Source organism: Macrotis lagotis, chromosome 8 (genome assembly GCF_037893015.1).
Source record: "Macrotis lagotis isolate mMagLag1 chromosome 8, bilby.v1.9.chrom.fasta, whole genome shotgun sequence".
Classification (NCBI taxonomy): domain Eukaryota; kingdom Metazoa; phylum Chordata; class Mammalia; order Peramelemorphia; family Peramelidae; genus Macrotis; species Macrotis lagotis.
The window spans coordinates 182,232,210-182,252,187 of NC_133665.1; the positions used below are offsets into that span (position 1 = coordinate 182,232,210).

Below are 19,978 nucleotides of genomic sequence, written 5' to 3' on the forward strand. Positions count from 1 at the left end.
TTTATTTTTTTAAATAATATTCAATTATATGGTTTTCAATAAGCACTCCCTTCCATCTCCAGCCATTACCAATGAAAACAAAAGAAAAACAGATGCCCTCTTTTGAAAACATATAGTTACACAAAACAAATTTCAGCACTGGCCTCATCCAAATGTGTAAGTGAGCAGAGAGGGAACACAGAGATGGGGGGGGGGAGAGAAGAGACAGAGAGAGACAGACAAAAGATGAGAGACACAGAGAGAAAGACAGAGATAGAAAGACAGTCAATCTGCATGAGATATTCTGCACTGAATTCTGGCTGCTCATTACTGATCAGTTTCTAAATCTTTCAAAGTTGTCACTGAACACAAACTGTTCTCCAGGTTCTGTTCATTACTCACTGAATCAGTTCACATGAGTTCCTAAATTCCTCTGAAACCATCAGCTTCATTATTACAGCACAATAATATTTTATCATTTTTATATACTCTAACTTATTCAATCATTCCCCAATTTATGGGTATTCCCTCAGATTTCCATTCTTTGCAATCTCTTTACATTTTTTTGTTTTGCTTAGGACTAATCCTTCACTCAGCTGCCCTCTAATTATCCCTTTTCCCCTTTCCTTCCTATTTTTTTCCCCAGAGTGAAATGTACTTCTGTATATGTGTGTGTTTATTGCTGTATCTTGTGTATATGTGTATTACTCCCCATTTTGAACCATTTCAGTTGACAGTAATTTTCAAGTATCAGTCACGTTTCCCCACTCTCAGTTCTCTCATCCTTTTCTAAAGAGACATCGACTTGCACACCGTAATTACGTGACATGATTTTTCCTTCTGCTCCACATCACTGTTTATCTGGCCCGTGTGTTCCTCTTCCCTATTTTTCCATTCTCTTAAGATCTTCAAGACCACAGAGTCACTTCCAGGCCTCTATGACCCCTGATGACAATATTATTATTATTATTATTATTCTCTATATTTGTGTGTAAGGAGCATATCTTTATCTGGTACATTACCATTGTTTATTCATGTTAACCTTTTTATGTTTCTTTTATCTCTTGTGTTGTCTTATCTCATATGTTGGAAAGTTTCTCCATGATTCTGCTCTTTCCATCTGGAATGCTTGGAAGTCCTCTAGGTCATTCAAGATCCATTTTAAACTGTCTATCATTAAATTCAGTGGACTATAAACCTGTAACCTCTGCTTTTTGGCATATACCCTAGCCTTCAAAGTGATGGCTGCTAAATTCTCTGTGATCCTATGGCTCACTGGTACTTAATTCCTTGGGGCTGCTTTACAATATGCTCTGGATTTTGGCCATAATTTTCCTGGGAGTTTTTAATTTGGGGGTTTCTTTCAGAAAGCAATCATTAAAGTCTATTTCTATTTTGCCCTCTGGTTCTAAAAGATCTGGACAATTTTCTTTCAAAATTTCTTGAACTATGTCTAGGCTTTTTTTTTTGGTCACACCATCCAGGTAATCCAATAATTCCTAAATTTTTTCTTCTCAGATTTGTTTCCCAGGGCTGTTTTTGCCATGTGATAACTTACAATTTCTTCTATTTTTCTAAGCTTCATTATTTCTGGTCTCCGAGTTACTAGTCCATTCTAATTTCCAGGGAGTGTGGTGCTCGGGCAAGGTTTTGTACCTCTTATGCCAGGCTATTACTTCAATTTTTTTCTTCCATAGCTCTCATTTCTTTTCCAATATTGTCCTCAAGCACTTTAATTTCATTGTTAAAAAACTTTTTTAAAAAATTCTGTTTTTAATTCTTGCTTCCTCTCTTCTAGGAATTCTAGATAGGCTGGTGATGCATTTGCACACATTGAGTGTCCCTTTCCACCACAACAGCTTGTTATGATGAGATCCTTTGATTTGCTCATTCCCTTTAGCTCAGGTTCCTGACCTTAGACTTGCTATTAGGGTCAGCTCTGTACATTTCTGGAGGGAGGGTCTGGGATAATCCTGTTGCTGTTGTCTTGTTCTTCCAGGAGCTCAAAAAACTGAAGCTGGGGGCCTGGAAGTTTTCAGTGATCCCAAAGAAGTCTGATACAGGGCAAAGTCTATTCAGTATCCCTCCTCAATCTGAGCTCTGCAAGTTTGTAACTTAGGAATGGGTCTAAACAACAGTCAACTGTGGCTAGACCCATTCTTACCCTTCTTGGTAAGCTGGAAAACTCTGATTCAAAAAGACAGAATGGCAGACTTTCCTTCGCTCTGAGACATGCAAGCCAGGCTAGAAGCTGGAATTGAGAATATTGGAATACTGCTCCGTTTCCTGGGATGTAAACCATACTACTTCTAAGTCTCCTCCTTCCTTTGTATGCAGCCCAGGGTCTGTGACTCCTCCTTAGCCAGCCTGCCTTCCCTCTACTATATGTTTGTGACCTAAAGCAAGATGACCATGTGATCAGCTAGCACTCAATACCACTAATGTGCTCAAGATTAGTTCTGAGACCATCTCTTCTGGGCTGTGGCCCAGCCTTAGCTGAGGCCCTGGAGGACTCTGTGTAGCTCTTCCTGGCCAGACCTTGTGCTGAGTATTCACAGAACTTTCTATCAGTCGTCCTATGCCTACCTGACCTGGAAAAATGACACAGAATGGCTTTTTCTTGGATTTCCTGATCAGATTTTGGTCTAGGGAATTTTTTTTTAGATCTATGTGAAGGATGTTTGAACATCTTCCTGATACCACACCATGGTAGCTCTGCATTCCCATGCACATTTTCAATGGCTGGTGTCACTTCTCATCTCCACACCCTAGCCTTCTAGTTTCCTTCAAGTATCAGCTAAGATTTCTTTGAAAGAAGCATTTTTTGAACCCCCCCCCTTAATTTGAGTGCCTTCTCCCAATCATCTCCAATTTGTCCTACAGATTTCGTTTGTACATAGCTGTCTGTATGTTGTTTCAAGAATCAGAAGGTAAACTGAAGAGCAGGGTTCTTTTGCAAATGCTAAATCTGTCTGGTGACTTCCTAACAAAAATACAGAATGCAAGAATAGCCACTCCAAATGGAAAATAATGATACCTCAATACTATACATCAGGGGCAGCTTGGGAGCACTGTAGTGGATAGAATGCTGGGCTTGGAGTCAGAAAGACTCCACTTCCTAAGTTCAAATCTGGTCTCAGACTCTTCCTAGCTGTGTGACCCTGGGCAAAACTTCACCCTGTTTGCCTTAGTTTCCTCATGTGGAAGAGGAACTTGAGAAGGAAATGACCAGCCACTCCAGTATCTCTGCTGAGAAAAACCTAATAGGGTCACAGCAACAGCAGTGCTTGACACCATGAAAAGATAGTTGGTCTTAAGTCAAGAAGCTAAGTTAGAAGCCCAGCTCTGCTCCTTACTCTAATTATTTTGAATCTTAGTTTCTCCAGCTGTAAAATCAATAAAGTTAGACGAGAAGAGGGCTTCAAGATCTCTTTCCCGCTCTAGATGTAGTCTATCTCTAATATTATGTCATCAAAACAAATCACTGTAATTTTTATATGGCACTTGCTAGTTTTCAAGTGTTTCTTTAAAACTACTACAAGCCCACACCCTTTGATAGATACTACTGACAAACTAGGGACAGCCTTCAAATACACCCAAATATTTAAAGCAAGACTTTTTGTGGTTGAAAGGAATGAGAAACAAAGTCACTGTTCTTTGATCAAGGGCTGACTGAACAAACTGGGATACATAAGAAACAATGAGCAGGATGAAGCACGAGAAGACTTATGGAAACTGGCATTCAGACTCTGTCTCTCACCTCTGGGCATTTTCTCTGGCCTTCCCCCAGTCCTAACATGCCATCCCCTTCTCTGCCTCGTGACTTCCTTTATAGTCCCAAATAAATCCCATCCTTTACAAGAAGACTTTTCCTCTCTTAATGTGATCTTATTTTATCTGGTATAATCTGATATATATATATATATATATATATATGTTTGTCCATATGTTGCCTTCCTCATTAAACTGCAAGTTCCCTAAGGTCAGGGACTATCTTTTGCAACTTTTTATAATCCCAGAGCCTAGTGTATATAGCCAGGTACATAATAGACACTTAATATTTATCAACTGATGCAGGATAATGATTACAACAAATGTAAATAGGGGGAAAAAAACACAAAACAACTGAAAACAAATGTGGCAAAATTATAAAAAACAAGCTCAGCTCTAAAGAAGAAATATATGAAAAAACTTCTCCCATCTGCATTGTGCCAATACTTCAGACAATAACTGATTGACACGGCTAGGTGACTTGGATAAAGCACCGGCCCTGGAGTCAGGAGTACCTGGGTTCAAATCTGGTCTCAGCTCAGCCACTTAATAATGACCTAGCTGTGTGGCCTTGGGCAAGCCACTTAACCCCGTTTGCCTTGCAAAAACCTAAAAAAAAAAAAAAAAAACCCAGATAATAACTGATTTTCCCCCCAACAAGTTAATGACTTTTGCTGGCACTTTTTCCTCTTTCTCCTTTTTCCTCTTTCTATTTCATTTCAATTTTTTAATTAGAGGGGATGGCTCTCTGAAAGGAGAAATGGTGAGGCATAGAAAGGAAAATCTAGAGCATGTAAAAACAAAAGATATCAATAAAATCTATTTTTAAAACTATAAAAAAACTATAAAAAAAGCTTGAATTATAATCATAAACCTAGGTAATATTACTAATGCCAGCTACTACAAGTTGCCATTAATTTCTCTATTATATGTTTATTTTGTTGTTAAATAGAAAATGAAACATTTTAAACCATCAGTTTTGATATCTAAGTCTTCATGAGTCTCATTCTTACCTTCATAATGTCTACGACTTCCTGTTTTACTCGGCTTAGCTCCTGTTGCAGATTTATACGTTCTTCCTCACTTGTTTTTTCAATTGCTTTTATTTGTTCATCCATTTCTGCTTTCATTTTTTTCCGGGCTTCTTCAGTCTTTTGAGCTGTGCTCAAGGCCTTCTCAAGTTCCTCAAAAGCTAGAATAAAAAAAAAAAAATAACTCAGGAAATACTACCATTAAAGCTTGATGCTTCACTTTCACTCATGGGGGGAGGGGCAGAGACAGAAAGAGACAGTGAGAGAGAGAAGGTGGGGCAACAAGACAGAGGAATAACCAATATTCATAGTTTTCAACTGAAGTTTTCCTCTTCTTAGAGCTGGACAGATAAGATTTAACCAAGTACCCAGTAAGTGATGATGACTACTTCATTCTGACTGTCTATCTGTCTCTCCTGTTCTTGCTATCCATGAATGAAATAGCCATTTTTAATGACTTCTAAGAATATCTGCCTTCCTCATACTTGTACCTAAGATTTTTTTTCATTCAGTTACTCTCCTATTATCAGGAACAGTGCCAAGAAGAGAGAACCAATAAAGTCCAAATTATTTCAACTCTGATTTCCAGTTGCTGCCAATGAATCAGTTTTCTCATCCCTCTAAATACTTCTCAAGGCCCTCTTCTGTGCAGGGAACTGTGCCTGTTGCTGGGAATACAAATAAAAATGGGGACCATCCCTGTTCTACAGGAACTTATAGTCCATTTGGCATGATCATCAATAATCTCTGTGGTAGCAAGTGTGGGCAAAACATGTCTGTTGCTAAGACAAGGATAAAAAGTTCAAAGAAAGGAAAAAGATGATGGCAGTAAGGTAAGGAACTTGGAAATATATGGCAGCCACTGACTGTTTTTCCCCTGCTCTTGTTTAACATGGATTAACATGTCACACAGATGAGGAGGTACCTTTTATGCCACTACCTCAATCACACACTGGAGATGGACTAAGAGCAGAATGGCAAAATTAGAAGAATTTGAGAAAATATACTTTTGTTTGGGAAAAAGTATCCTCAATATTAAGTGGATTTTTTTCCCCTGAAAACATTTTGAAAATCTCAGAAACTAGAACAATTTAAAAGAAAAAGTTGCCCCTTTCCCGCTTTCCCAATCCTCTCCCAGATGGAAACAATCAATCTCACAGACAGAGGAGCAACATGGTCTGGAGGGGAAAGCCCTCAAGTGAATTCTGGAGACACGAATTCTGGCCTCAGCTCAGTTCCCTTCTAGTGTAATGACAACGGGGAAATCACAGATCTCTTCTGAGCTTCATGAGCTACAACATCTGTAAAATGGCAAAAATGGTAACTATCCCCTTAAGTTCTACCCTAATAAGATGCTTTGTGTACACTGTTATTATTGACTAACTATTTTTCTAAGCATCAACTGTATTTCAGGAAGCTCTATTGTTCATCTCAATAATTTCAGTACTATCAACTAGAACCCAAAAGTATGTACATTTCGGAAAGAAAAAGACAATTTCATTTTTGCCTTTGTTATGTAGTTTGGTAAACTGAAATGTTTCACTGAAATGAATCTTCCTTTCCATATTACGATTTCAATCGATCTAATCTGCCTGTCTCTGGTAATGTAAAATTCAAAGCTAAATGGGAATGTGGTCTAGCATAAATTTATTAAGGCATCAAAAGAATGCCCTTTGCTAACTGAAGACAATTTTTCTTTTAAAAGTGAGGTCTTCTTTTTCTTAAGCAATACTCCTTAGCCTGAAATATTCTAAAACACAAAATGAAAGCTGATGAAGGTTCAAATAAGTGTCCAGAAATCCCCACCTTACCAAAACAACTATTTCTGAGCCAATTACCGGTAGTGTCTGATACCTGCCAAAACACAACACATATCGGAGCATGGTACCCCAGAACTCACTCGGTTCTGTCTCTTTCCTGTTTTAAAAGCAATTGAACTACAAAGAGGCACTTTGTAAAAAAGAGCACTCTGAGGACGTAGGTGCACAAAAACCTAGATTAGTTACAATTTATTTTGGATTCTATATTCCACCCCAAATTAGGTTACTAAGAAAATACCTAAATAAACCTAGAGATCCAATTTTAATTCAATTGCTTAGCAAAGTACTTAGTACATGGTAGGCATTGAATAAATGCTTTTGGAATGACTGTAAACTAATAGTTTTTCATGTTTCACCTCAGAAACTTTAAAATCTTTAGAATAATAAAATGAATGCAATTTTTATAACCAGTTCCTGTTTCATAATATTCTAAAACTTCTGGTTCTTCTTTACCTGAACATCTAAATAAGTGTTTTCATCCCTAGTATCATGTGATTATTTAAGCACTGTCTAGCAAGTATTTATTTTCTGAATGCTAATAGAATTCTCTTGTTCAGTATTGAAAGAGAAGAGTAGGATGGGGAAAGAAGAAAAGTGCATCAGCTCCCATCGCCTCCAGGCCCACCAACATGCAGAAGGGACAGCTGACTCACCACACTCCCAGCACACCACCAGCAGGAAGGCTAAGGATGACTAGCAGACTGGCACAAGAAGGCATGGTTTTTCTTTCAAAGGCAAATTCTATGTATTTCAGGCAATCATTATTTTAAAAGAACATGAATAAAACAATTTGAAGAGAATATTATTACTATCTTAGGCAATAAATAAATCTTGTGATAATAAATACGATGTAGAATTTTGATTACTCCTCTGGTCTCACTTTCTACTTATTGCCACTCTCTCAGGCAAGGTTTAGTTAAGTGGACAGGAATCCTCTAGGGCCTTAAGATGAGGCTTAAAAGAGTCAGCCAGTCAACTCTGTAAAGTGCATACCATACCCAAAGGGAGCACAGTAGGAAAAAAAGGAGCCAAGTTTAGACTGGAAGACTATTTTCAAGTTTGTCTCTGGGATCCTTAAAACATTTTCTATTAGAATTCTTTCAACTATTGTATCCCAGATCTGCAAAGGTGTTTGATAAATAAAGATGATCCAGAAACCATCTTGGTAAAGGTGGAAGGGTTGCTCTAGACTACTTTCTTATCTTCCTAGAACTATTTCTCTCATAAGTCAACCAAGGAAATGACCACCCTGGAAGGCTGGTGAGGACAAGAAGGACCAGAAGTTAAAATGTTATATGCCACTTCGAAAAGCAAGCTGGTGCCTCTACTATGTGTGTGATCTGTAGCTAATGTACATGGTGCTTCTGACCACACCAAAGTGGCTGTGACTTAGCCATGCCAGATTAACGGCACTAAATAAAATCATAGCAAAAAAAAAAAAGAAAAAAGAAAAAAAATGGTATGACTCATATAGTCACATAGAGCTTTGAAGTCTAATAAAATGTTTTCCTATGTGATTTAAGTCAAAAGAACCAAAAGTAAGGATCCTCAGATAGTTAGTCAATATGCTTAGGAATCACTTCTTGGGTAAAAGAGAACTGAAGTCAGCTGACATAAATGAAAAATGAGGCAATGCTACCATCCAGTGGTAAAAACTAGATATTGCAACACCAAAATTAGGGACTCCAAATTGATATTGAAATGAAACTATTTTCCCCCAAGTAATGGTGCCTTCCCACACCACTCACCAGGGCAGAATTTTCCTATTAAAAGCTTACACCTAAAAATATTCTTGAAATTAAATGTACACATATAATATTTCTATGAACTAGTCTATTCCCTATGCAAATTAGCCTATAACTCAAAACCCAAAAAATTCATAACCAGACATTTAACAAAATAAGTTGTCTGATAGGGATAAAAGTAAAGCCATGATCTTGGCCACGAGAATGCTTTCTTTCCCACTACTATGTTAACTCCTAGCAGATTAATCATTCAAATAAAACAAAATACGAAAACGATCAATGAACATGTTACCATGTACACATTTGCTACCTATTTGTCTTCTGGGGGAAGGGGGGGAGAGAATAATCAAATTAACAAGACATAGATATTTGTCCATGCTAGATAGCCTGGAAATGTGAAGTTCATTAATGGCTTAAGTGAAATCAATAAAGGTTAACTTAAATCAAAACTAAAGAAATATGGCTGAATGAGAGGGAATAAAATTGGAATTCATCCAGGGAAAAGAGCCTGCAGATTGCCATCCTACTAATACCTTATCAAAACATGCTGCAAGTATCTCTCTGTGTGAGGGAACTATTCTGAGCATATTCATTAGGAGTGATCAAATACGTATTAACTGAAATTTCAAGCAAGCATTCATTAAGATGTAAAACAATTTCTTAGATACAAGTTATTTTTTGATTTGCGATACAATCTTCAATTTATATTATGTATTGCCTGAGAAGCATAGAATTTGCTTTACAAAGCCTATTCCAAGCACCCAGCATAAGAAAAATTAGCCCTTACCCCAGTCCTGTTCATACAAGGCTTGGGAAAGGCACCATGATTCACTTATTGGCATGTTTGGATGCACAAAAGTAAGATGATTGGAGAGATTTAAGGCTACAAAAATACAAATTGGCTACTAATCACATAATTAACAAAATGTAAAAATACAAATATTTACATATGCCTAAATAAGATACACAGCTTTAACACCAGGGAGAATAAACTACATTTTCATTTAAAATGTCATTACTCATACTTCTCCAGTTCTAAATCTTAAATTGTGCCAAATGGGACACACTGATACTATATACTATAAATATAATACAGGACTCCCCTTATTGTTCTATAACATTTACATCAAATAAATAAATAAATACAAAACATAATAACAGCACCCACACAAAATGAGCTAATATCAAAGTTTAAAATTCAGCCCAGACAACTCTTAGCATGGAAAGAGTACAGGAAAAGAAGTTATATGTGACAAATAGTTTGGGGCACTTAAAAAAATTATACCAGACTCTATTTGTCATAGAAAAGAATTTTGCAAAATCATTCTAACCCATGAAAATTAATTACATGGTCAAGAGGAATACTATGAATGAATCAAGAGTTAAGAGTAACATCCATAAGGACTAATACTCAATTTTCAAAATATACAAAGAAGTGTAATTTTAAATGAATTTTTTGAGTTACTATAACATGATTATTCTTTGCTGATGGGAGTTGGGGTATATAATGTCTTAACAAAAGTGTGCTAAATAATAGATGCCATAACTACTATGGTAAATCTTTAAAATGCATTTAATGCTTCCTTCCTATACATTAACTACATCTTGGCAGACCCATTCACTTTTAAAGAAATCACATGAAAAAATGAAAATATAAAATATAAAATACAATACAAAACAGTTTTCCAGTTCCAAAGTTATACGAGTTCTCAACATATCTATTTACACAATTCTGTATCTTCTTAGCCCAAAGAAATACAGTAGCAATGGGCTCTACTTCAAATGGTTATCAATCATTTTCTAAGAGGGTGAAGAAAGTTCTAGGTCAGCCTGCCAGGGTTAATATGGCCACCACATTCCCAAGTGAGAAATGTCATGAGACTGTGCAAAGAGAGCAAGTTGAGACCCCCACTCTCCTCAAATATAAGGTATATATAACAATTCATATAAAAAATATAAAGCCAAGACAGTTATTTTCTATGAAAAGCAGTAAAGAACAAGCAAAAGTCTATTTTTAGATTCTGACTTAGGGACAAAAGATATAATTTTAAGAACATTCACATTAATTGCTTTCATGTTTCTTTTGAGATGCAAAATTAATTTTTTTCACAACTGAAAATATGAGATCTCATTTCCTGATGTCAATGTTTACTCAAAAGACTTAAGGGACAGATTTACTCTTAAAAGAATTAAGCTTTAAAAAAATGCTTAATTTTCTCTTTAAAAGTATACTTTATATATATATGGCTAGTCTTTGAATTTTACATCAGAGGACAAAAACCATTTTACAAAGCAGTCAACTTCTTCAAAGCCAGATGCTGCCTCCTTTTTCACCAGTTCTCCAAATGTTCCAAAGCAGATTATTTCTGGAATCCTGTTTACTTTGGTTGACCTTTTCCTCCTCTCATACGTGAATGGAATCCTTCCATCATTATACATATACATGTAAATAAACACATAGACACACACACACATATATAAATACACACACACACACACACACACACACACACACACACACACACACAGACTTGCTGCAAAAGAAAATGGCTAGGTTTGGAACAATCTGTCCAAATGGATCTTCTAGATCAGATGAAATGCAATTAGCAAGCCAAGCTACTTCAATGCATATTTAAACATGCAACTTCTGCAAACACTAGGCAACTAGTTCAACAGTAACTACGTTTGGGCAATAGTCCTCAAAAATTATGAATTCAAAATACAGGCTTTTTAATTGTACAGCTGTACTGTAAAAAGATTTTCCAAAAGTTAGCAAATCTGTTTTAAAACAAGCATATGGATTCTGTCTTAAGAGTACATTTGCTGGGGCGGCTAGGTGGCACAGTGGATAAAGCACTGGCTCTGGAGTCAGGAGTACCTGGGTTCAAATCCGGTCTCAGACACTTATTACCTAGGTGTGTGGCCTTAGGCAAGCCACTTAACCCCATTTGCCTTGCAAAAAAAAAAAAAAAAAAAAACCCTAAAAGAAAAAATAAAAATAAAAAAAAATTTTTAAAAAGAGTACATTTGCTTCATTACCCAATTCCTTTAAAAGACTCAGTTCGATTACCAGGAGAAATCATCTGATAAATAAATATTTATGGAAATCCTTTTTTATACAAATCATCTCTAAAACTAAAACCCAACTAAGCTGTGTTGTGTTATGCCCATGCAGAAGAAAGCCATAGCCTGGGTTGACTCTGCTTGACATTAGAACTCACCTAGGACAGTGATCCACAGCATCCTACTGCCAGCATGGCTCCCATGGCTCCCACTCCTTTTAAAACCCATCCTATTCTGGACTTAATTCTCAAGCCATCCCTTCTCCCACCTTGGAAGAAAGTAATTTTTGTTTCTCAATTTAAGTATCCTAGGCCTGTGTATAACCAACCACTGTAGGCAATAACAGCGCTAACTAACAAAGCCTGTGCCAAAAGCCTGGCAGGCACGGGAGAGGGGGAGGAGCTAGAGGAGCACACTTACTGTTTCCTTGTGGTACAAAACATGCTAACCCTAACCCTTTTCCTATCTTTCAGTAGTCCTTGGGACCGTTCAGAGACTACTCTGAAAAAGGTGCCATTATTGGCCCAGCCAGAGGTAACGAAGTGCTGGGCTTTAACTCAAGAGACACAAGGGTGAAAGATCTATCAACGCAGACCCAGCAAAGGAGGGCTGAGCCCTACCCAGCTCCCCTTCCTCATTCTAGGAAAGCATTAGCCCTATTCTACCATTCACCTCCAGTAATGACACTCACTTAGATTCCCATTCTTTTGCCTCTATCCTGCTGACAAGGGATAGTGAGCTCTTTTCTATCACCAATGACTCTATCACTTCTGCAGTTTTTGTTACCGTCTTTCACATTGGTAACTGACTTCCAAATATACAAGTCCAGTCAGTCTCTCACACAAGTTCTAAGACTTATTCCAGGATCACAGCTAACTCAAATGCCTAATCTCCTCTTCCTCCCTCACACTCCAAGTGGCTCCCTTTCCCTAAATCATGATTTCTTTTTGGTCATGCTGCTTTTCTCCCAGGCATCAAGCTTAATTTCCGATCATAAAGCCTCCTTAGCCTCTCACTGTCCACAAGCCCCACTAAGTCAGACTCTGTACCTCCCTCTCTATTCCTCCCATCCTCACCATGGCCCTCAGGCTCAAATTACAGATCTACTACAATCATCTCCAGCCTCATCTCCCTTCCTCCATTCTCTCCTGTTTTTAATCCATTCCTTCACTTAAACATTTATTAATGACCTCAATGAATATTAAGAGAGACACTTTCTTGGAGCTTACAAGTCAGCAAAGAGTTAACACAATTTTTTTAAAATTACATATTAAATGAATCAAAGGAAATAAAATCTTTAAGTTGAGGGATGCAAGAATGATATGGTAAATGAGGTGGCATCTATCTGAGTTGAGCTTCAAAGGCTGGTTAGGACACAGTCAATATGGGAATCTGTGTGGTTTGACTACACTTCTTTCGGGCAGGGTATTTTTCATTTTTATTTTCAGTAGAGAAGTCGGAGAGACAGGAGAAATGCATGAAAAAATAAAATCCAACAAGGATAGACCTTCAACAGACAAACTGGAAAGCTGGCATTCCAGGCATGAGAGAAAACATGAGCAAAAGCCAAAAAAATACTGCATGTTTTGGGCAACCTAATTTGGTTTAAGTTTATCATAATAAGGTGGTAGCAGGAATTGGGGGGAGGGAGAAGAGAGAATTACAATAGGAAGGAAAGATGGGAGTACAAAGGACCTTCAAAGACAGAGAGAGCATCAAACAAGCCTGAGTAACAACAAGAGCAGATCTATATGGAATGAGGAGGGCAAGAAGGCTTGCTAGTGAAATTCTAAAATAATCTGGGTGGGCATGAGAGGCAAGGGCCAGAGAAGAGGACAAGAGAACTCTGGAAGCCAGGCACAGCAAATGGCTACCACAGACAACAAGCAAAATTAAAAAACAGTGGGCATAGTGAGCAGAAAGGTAGGGGAGTTTAACTTGACAAGTCTCCAAAACCTGCAGGTGGAGACATCGTTAGGGAGGCAAAGATGTGAAACAGAAGCAGAGGAGAAGTCAGTCCTAGGGACTGGAAGGAGAGAAAGGATAAAGAGAGAAGAGCTAAAGACCAATACATATACCTACATTAAAAATAAGGGAAAATCCTAAGGAGCCAAGAGCAGAGTAATAAGAGAGAGAAAAGAGAAGCAGCAAGAGGTTGGCATATCCAACATCAAGAGCCAATCAAAAGCTGTAAAAATGTCAGAGGAAAAACACTTTCTTGAGAACCACAGGTTTTAGAGAGTAAAAAGTATTAATGACTTTGAAGAGATCGATTGCTATATAGTATTGGTAGCAAAAGATGACGGACTACAAGGGGAAAAAAAGAGAGTAAAACTTCTTAAGGGATATGGAGATACCAAGCAGAGTCTCCTTTGTTTAAAAAAGTTTCAAGGAGCAGCTAGGTGGCACAGTGGATATAGAGCACCGGCCCTGGAGTCAGGAGTACCTGAGTTCAAATCCAGCCTCAGACACTTCATAATTATCTAGCCATGTGGCCTTGGGCAAGGCACTTAACCCCATTGCCTTGAAAAATCTAAAAAAAAGCTTCAAAATGAATGGGAAAAAAGAGAATAATGGTGGCCTCAGAGGAGACTTCCATGGAAGCCAAATCAAAGGTCCAACTTTCCTAAAGATTCCCCAGGCAAGACTAATCCAGGTGGCTCTCTCTCCCTTCATCAAATTCCTTCTAAACATCTATATTCACACAAAAAGCTCACTAACACACTACTCCTCCCACCACAAAATAATGCACATCACTGCAGTCCACAACAGTGTCCTGCTCACCATTCCTCCGCCTCCATTTTGCCTTCCCACCTAGACAGTAAGTTCCTTATGGGTGAGGCCCATAGTTTAGAAGCTTCCAAGACCCTCCAATACCTTGCCAATGGAGCTCATCAGACCCAACTATAGAAATTCAGGTGCAAGTTGTGATCTTCTAAAGACTTTCTTAATCTAAAGATTTGTGCAAGATGAGACTCCCCCAGGTGAGCATTTAACACAAGTATATTAAAACACTTGTTGGCTCCAACACTCAACTGCCAGCCCCCGAGATTGCTTACCAGCTTTCTCACATTTCTCTTTCTGTTCTCGTAGCTCCTCTCCCTGGGTGGTCATCTGCTTGATTCGACTACGAAGCTGAGCGATCTCTTCCTCTTTCATTTCCAGTGTTTCGTGCATCTGACGTTTGGTCTCTGCTATCACCATTCCCTGTGGAAAGCATTTGAGAACACTGAACATGAGAGAAAGGTGGAATGCTCTTCAATACAGAACAAACCAAAGCCAACAAAATCTATCTTAGAATGGTCTGTCTGGACAAAGGAAACTCTAAGAACTTGGGCAAAGCTACACTTCAGTCATGGATTGACCTCTGTCCTAAGGGGTTCATAATAAATGTTTTTCTAGAAATTGTTTTTAATTTTTACATTGAGAGATTGATAAGCACTTTCAAGTGGAAGTCTCTCTAAAAGGCCCACTGAAAAGCATCTAACCTTTCCTAAATAATTCAAGATGATTTCGGACTTTCATTAACATATCAGCATTCTATTAAACCCTCAGAGCTGCAGGATGATGAAAGGCTATCTTGTCCCTATAGTAAGCTATCTTGTCCCTATAGTAATTTTTATTAAGCACCTACTATGTGCAAAACCATGAGTGAATGCTAAGAGAGATACACAGCTGAGGGAAGGTGCAGCTCCAGCTTGATGGACCTGATCATCAGGTAGGGGAATGCTACAGTTCCCCACACACCAGAATATTATATGATATGGCCCATAAAGAAAATTCTAAGGAGGAAGAATGGGATTCTCCTGATCAAATGAAATGCTATTCTTATAGGATTCTAGTATATTTTTGCTAACTCGCAGCTTATATAAACACAGCTACTCTAGTGTCTTTCATGTTTCTGGACTTCTAACAAGTACATCAACAGGGTACTGCTATACAATCAGGAGAACTCTTCATGAAGACTAATTTAGCAAATTATCTGCAGCCACAATGGTGGCACATCACAACAGAGATAACCTTTTCACCACCAAGCAGGACTTTCCCTTAATAAATAAGGCTTTTATATAGATATAACCTGCAAAAATGTGCCCCCACCAACCACAGAGATTTAAAAAACAACAATACTATTGCTTTATTACTGAACTTCTACCTTCGTATCCACAAAAAGATATATATCACAGAAGGTTTCCGTCGATACGAAGGTAGGAGTTCAGTCATAGTTCTCTTCTTACACATTCACTATGGCTATGCTCCCCATCATCTCCACACCCCCAACTCACTAGTCATCCTACTGCAAGGGTTCCCTTGCAGCTGAAATTGCCCCAAAGCTTGAAATGGTACCAGTGCTGCCCACACCCCAATTCCTCAGGTTCAGTCCAGTATTTTACAGAGCCCAACTCCAACCTAGACCAGGCCCAGGTTGTATTTTCCACACACATCACTGATCCCTTCTCCCATAATCTTCTCAGGCTTGGGAGGCACTACAGAGGCTAACACCTAATCCAGTCCTCCCTAACCACCAATCCCTTCTACATCTCTGCCAATGAGTGGCCAAACAATTTCTGCCTAGAGGCAGCTAGGTGGTGCAGAGCACCGGCCCTGGAGCCAGGAGTACCTGAGTTCAAATCCGGCCTCAGACACTTAATAATTACCTAGCTGTGTGGCTTTAGGCAAGCCACTTAATTCCACTGCCTTGCAAAAAAAAAAAAAAAAACTAAAAAAAAAAAATTGCTAAAGTTGCTCTGCTTCTGAAGAGTTTTTGTGGCTACAAAGTCTGTCCTTCCAGCAGGCCTAATCCTGTACTTTTGTGACTTGTTCTGGTTTCCCCACTAATTCCAAAAAACACAATTCTAATCTATCCTGTCACTAGACAAGTCTTCAAATACTTGGACAAAAGTGATCATATTCCCCCTTAGTCTTCCCATCCCTAGACTAAGCATTTCTGATTTTTCATCTCTCCAGGGATAGTGGTGCAGTGGACAGAGTACTGGCTTTGGAGTCAGGAGGACCTAGTTCAAAGCTAGCCCCAGACACTTGGGTCTCAGTAGCTGTGTGACCTAGGGTAACTCACTCCTCCCTGACTGCCTCACATACAGGACTGTCTCCAGACAGCCTGATTCATTTCTGGCCACTGGACCCAGATGACTCTGGAGGAGAAAGTGAGGCTGGGGACTTAGCACAGCCCATCCCAACTCAAATCCAATTCATATGCTTGTCATGGCATCACCTCCCTGACTTCATGGCCTCCTTCAAGGACGAAGGACAAATATCTCTCCATCAGTCCCTAGAAAATCATCATGAGAGAATAGCCAGGTCAAAGGAAAATGATTTTCTTAACTTTTTTTTCACAGATACAGAGAGAGAGCCTATCTTTCCTTCCCCTTCCATGCCAGGCTTTTAAAAACAGTAATTCAAACTCATTGACTTCATTTCCTGAATACACACTGCCCATTCATGTACCAAATATAAGTAACTGTATTCTCAAAAGATTTAAAGTACACATTTCAAAAAAATATTAAATCCCATGTTATTATTACAAAAGTCTTGTCATAAAAATGTGATTAACAATTCAGTATTGCCTGAGACAAGAAATTATTGACTATCAGATTTCCATAAACATCACTAGGGCTAAAGTTTATCTGATCTAGGGAGCAAAATAAAAATATATTTACATTCTGAGTACGTTTAAGTTATTCAAAACTCAGATCTACCCGTCAGACTATATTTCCTTATTTACCTTATCTTGTTCAAGTTGCTCAATCAAGTTCTTTGCATCCCGCAACTGAGTAATCAATTTTGTTTTCTCAGCCAAGTGAAGTTCCTAGGAGACAAAAAGGGTTCAGGTTTATTGGCTCATTTAGAACTTAAGTACTGAAACTCAAAATTTTAAAATGAATGCTCAAAATTGTTTTAACATGTAATTGGGGAAAAATAAAATACTAAATAAAAAAGAACAAAAGGGTTTCACATAAATCATGAATTTCTAAATAGTTACTTATTTAGAATGAAAGAACCTAAAGAATTGGAAAGGTCCCAGAGTTCATATTCAGTGGTTTGTTTTCAATTTTTTCAAGTTCATAAAGAAAAGAGATAACTCTTTTATTTTACTTTTTTCTAATTACATCTAAAACGATTTTGAATCTTCCCTTTTTAAAAAATTTTGAGTTCCAAATTCTCTTACTCTCTCCTTCCCTCTTCCCATAACTGAAAAGGCTAGCAATTGGATATAGATTACAGATAAGCAATCAACACGTAAAACATTTCTACAATGATCAAAAGACAATTCTAAAGAACTTGTGAAGGAAAATGCCATCCACATCTAGAGAAGGAACTATGGAGTCAGAATAAACAAAGAACAAAGCTTACAATTTTCAATTTTTAAAATTTGTTTTATGCATTATGATTTTCCCCCCTCGTGTTTTTTTTTACCCTTTTTGCTCTGAATTTGGATATATGTTTAAATATATATATATATATATATATATATTTAAATATATATATAACCAATATTAGACCATTTTCTGTCAGGGGAGGGGGTGGGGAGGGAAGGAGAAAAATGTGAAATTCAAAACCTTACCAGAAATTGATTGCTGAAAGCTATCTTTGAATGTAATTGGAAAAATAAATAAATATTTTTTAAAATTTCCATTTCCATCTTAGTTATGTTGTAAAAAAAAATCCAGAATCTGCCCCCACCAAAAAAGAAACCATAAAAAATTACAGCAAAAAAAAAAATATGCATTGAACAGCATTCACACTCCACCAGTTCTTTTTCAAGAGGTAGGTAGCATTTCTCATTAAAAGTCTTCATAATTGTCTTGCATTTTTGCATTGCTGAGAATAGATAAGTTATTCATAGATCCTTTACAATGTTCCCCTGGTTCTGCTCACTTTTCTTTGCATCAGCTCATGCAGTAAGTCTTTCCAGGTTTTTCTGAAAGCATCCTGTTCATCACTTCTTATAGAACAATAGTATTCCATCACAATCCTACAGCAAAACTTGCTCAGTCATTTTCCAATTGATGGTCACCCCCTCAATTTCCAATTCTTTGCCACTACAAAAAAACTATCCTGAATATTTTTGTACATAAAGGTCCTTTTCCCAAAATTTTTTTTTCGGGGGGCTGCTTTGGGATACAGTTTGAGTAGTGATACTTCTGGGTCAAAGGGTATGCAAATTTTATAAAACCAAAACCATCATAGTTTCAAACTGAGATCGTAGTCCCAAAGTGAGCTTCAGAATATTTGGTTCAGTTCACAACTCGAAGAGATGATTCTTTTTTTTCTTTAAATCATATGAATTAAATTGGGATAGGAGGCTGACCTAGTGTAGAGACCTACTCTTCAGCAAGTCAATTCAGATTTCTGTGTTCTAAGCAATTCTGTAAGATTCTGGGTTACAAAGAAGGTACCAATTTATTTCAGTGGAGGGAGTTTCCACATTGGAAATGAACTTCCAAAAGTGAATTCCAAAATCCTAGAATCCTTCCTTAAAAAAATGAATTCACTAAGAGATTAATAAATTTTCATTTTATCATAACAGCATGTACATTTGACAAATGGATACATAAAGATTTGAGAACACCTCTCTAATGCCAATCATTACTATTATACAGTCAGTTCATCAACCAAATAATTAAAAAACCCTTCTTAAGCACTTACTATGTGTCAGATGTTAAAGATCCCTGATTAACCCCTCCAATAAATAATCCTTGATTCTCTTATCTAAAGAACCCAAGTGATGAGGAAGCTATGCCTCCTAAAGTAGCCCACTTTCTCTTTGACCAGGAAAAACTATTAAGAAACCCTTTATCATCACTACTTATTGGAGAAATGCAAATTAAAGCTTCTCTGAGGTACCACCTCACACCTCTCAGACTGGTCAAAATGACCAACAATGATCAATGTTGGAAAGGATGTGAGAAATCTGGGACATTAATACATTGTTAGGGTAGCTGTGAACTCAGCCAACCTTTCTGGATGGAGAGCAATTTGGAATTATGCCCAAAGGGCAACAAAAATGTGCAAACCCTCTAATCTAGCAATACCACTACTGGGTCTATGCCCTGAAGCAATGATGAAAAAGGATAAAAACAATACCTGTACAAAAGTATTCATAGCAGCCCTGTTGGTGGTGGCAAAGAATTGAAAACTGAGTGAATGTCCTTCAATTGGGGAATGGCTTAGCAAACTGTCGTATTTGTATGTCATGGAACACTATCATTCTATTAGAAACCAAGAGGGATAGGAATTCAGGGAAGCCTGGAAGGATTTACATTAACTGATGCTGAGATGAGCAAAACCAGAAGAACACTGCACAACCTAACAGCAACATGGGAGTGATGGTCAACCATGAGGGACTTGCTCTTTCCATCAGTGCAACAATCAGGCACAATTTGGGGCTGCCTTTTACCTACTATTACCTTTAATTTAAAAAAAAAATCTTATTATGTAATTTCGCTACCTTATATTTTATGTATCTTCCTTAAGGATATGATTTCTCTCTCGTTACATTCAACTTAGATCAGTGTATATAATGGAAACAATGTAAAGACTAACAGAATGC

At 37.7% G+C, this 19,978-nt stretch overlaps 1 protein-coding gene across 6 annotated transcripts in view; it reads right to left on the minus strand.

Moving 5' to 3' along the window:
• The window catches only part of GOLGA4 (golgin A4), a 105,750-nt gene that overhangs the window by 41,303 nt on the left and 44,469 nt on the right, over nt 1-19,978 (minus strand). For all 6 annotated transcript variants that reach the window (XM_074199060.1, XM_074199059.1, XM_074199058.1 and 3 more), the window contains 3 exons: nt 17,150-17,233; nt 14,469-14,616; nt 4,764-4,942 (listed from right to left, as the gene is read on the minus strand). In XM_074199060.1, coding sequence (XP_074055161.1) covers nt 4,764-4,942; nt 14,469-14,616; nt 17,150-17,233 — 411 coding nt within the window. The remainder of the gene's footprint in view (nt 1-4,763; nt 4,943-14,468; nt 14,617-17,149; nt 17,234-19,978) is intronic.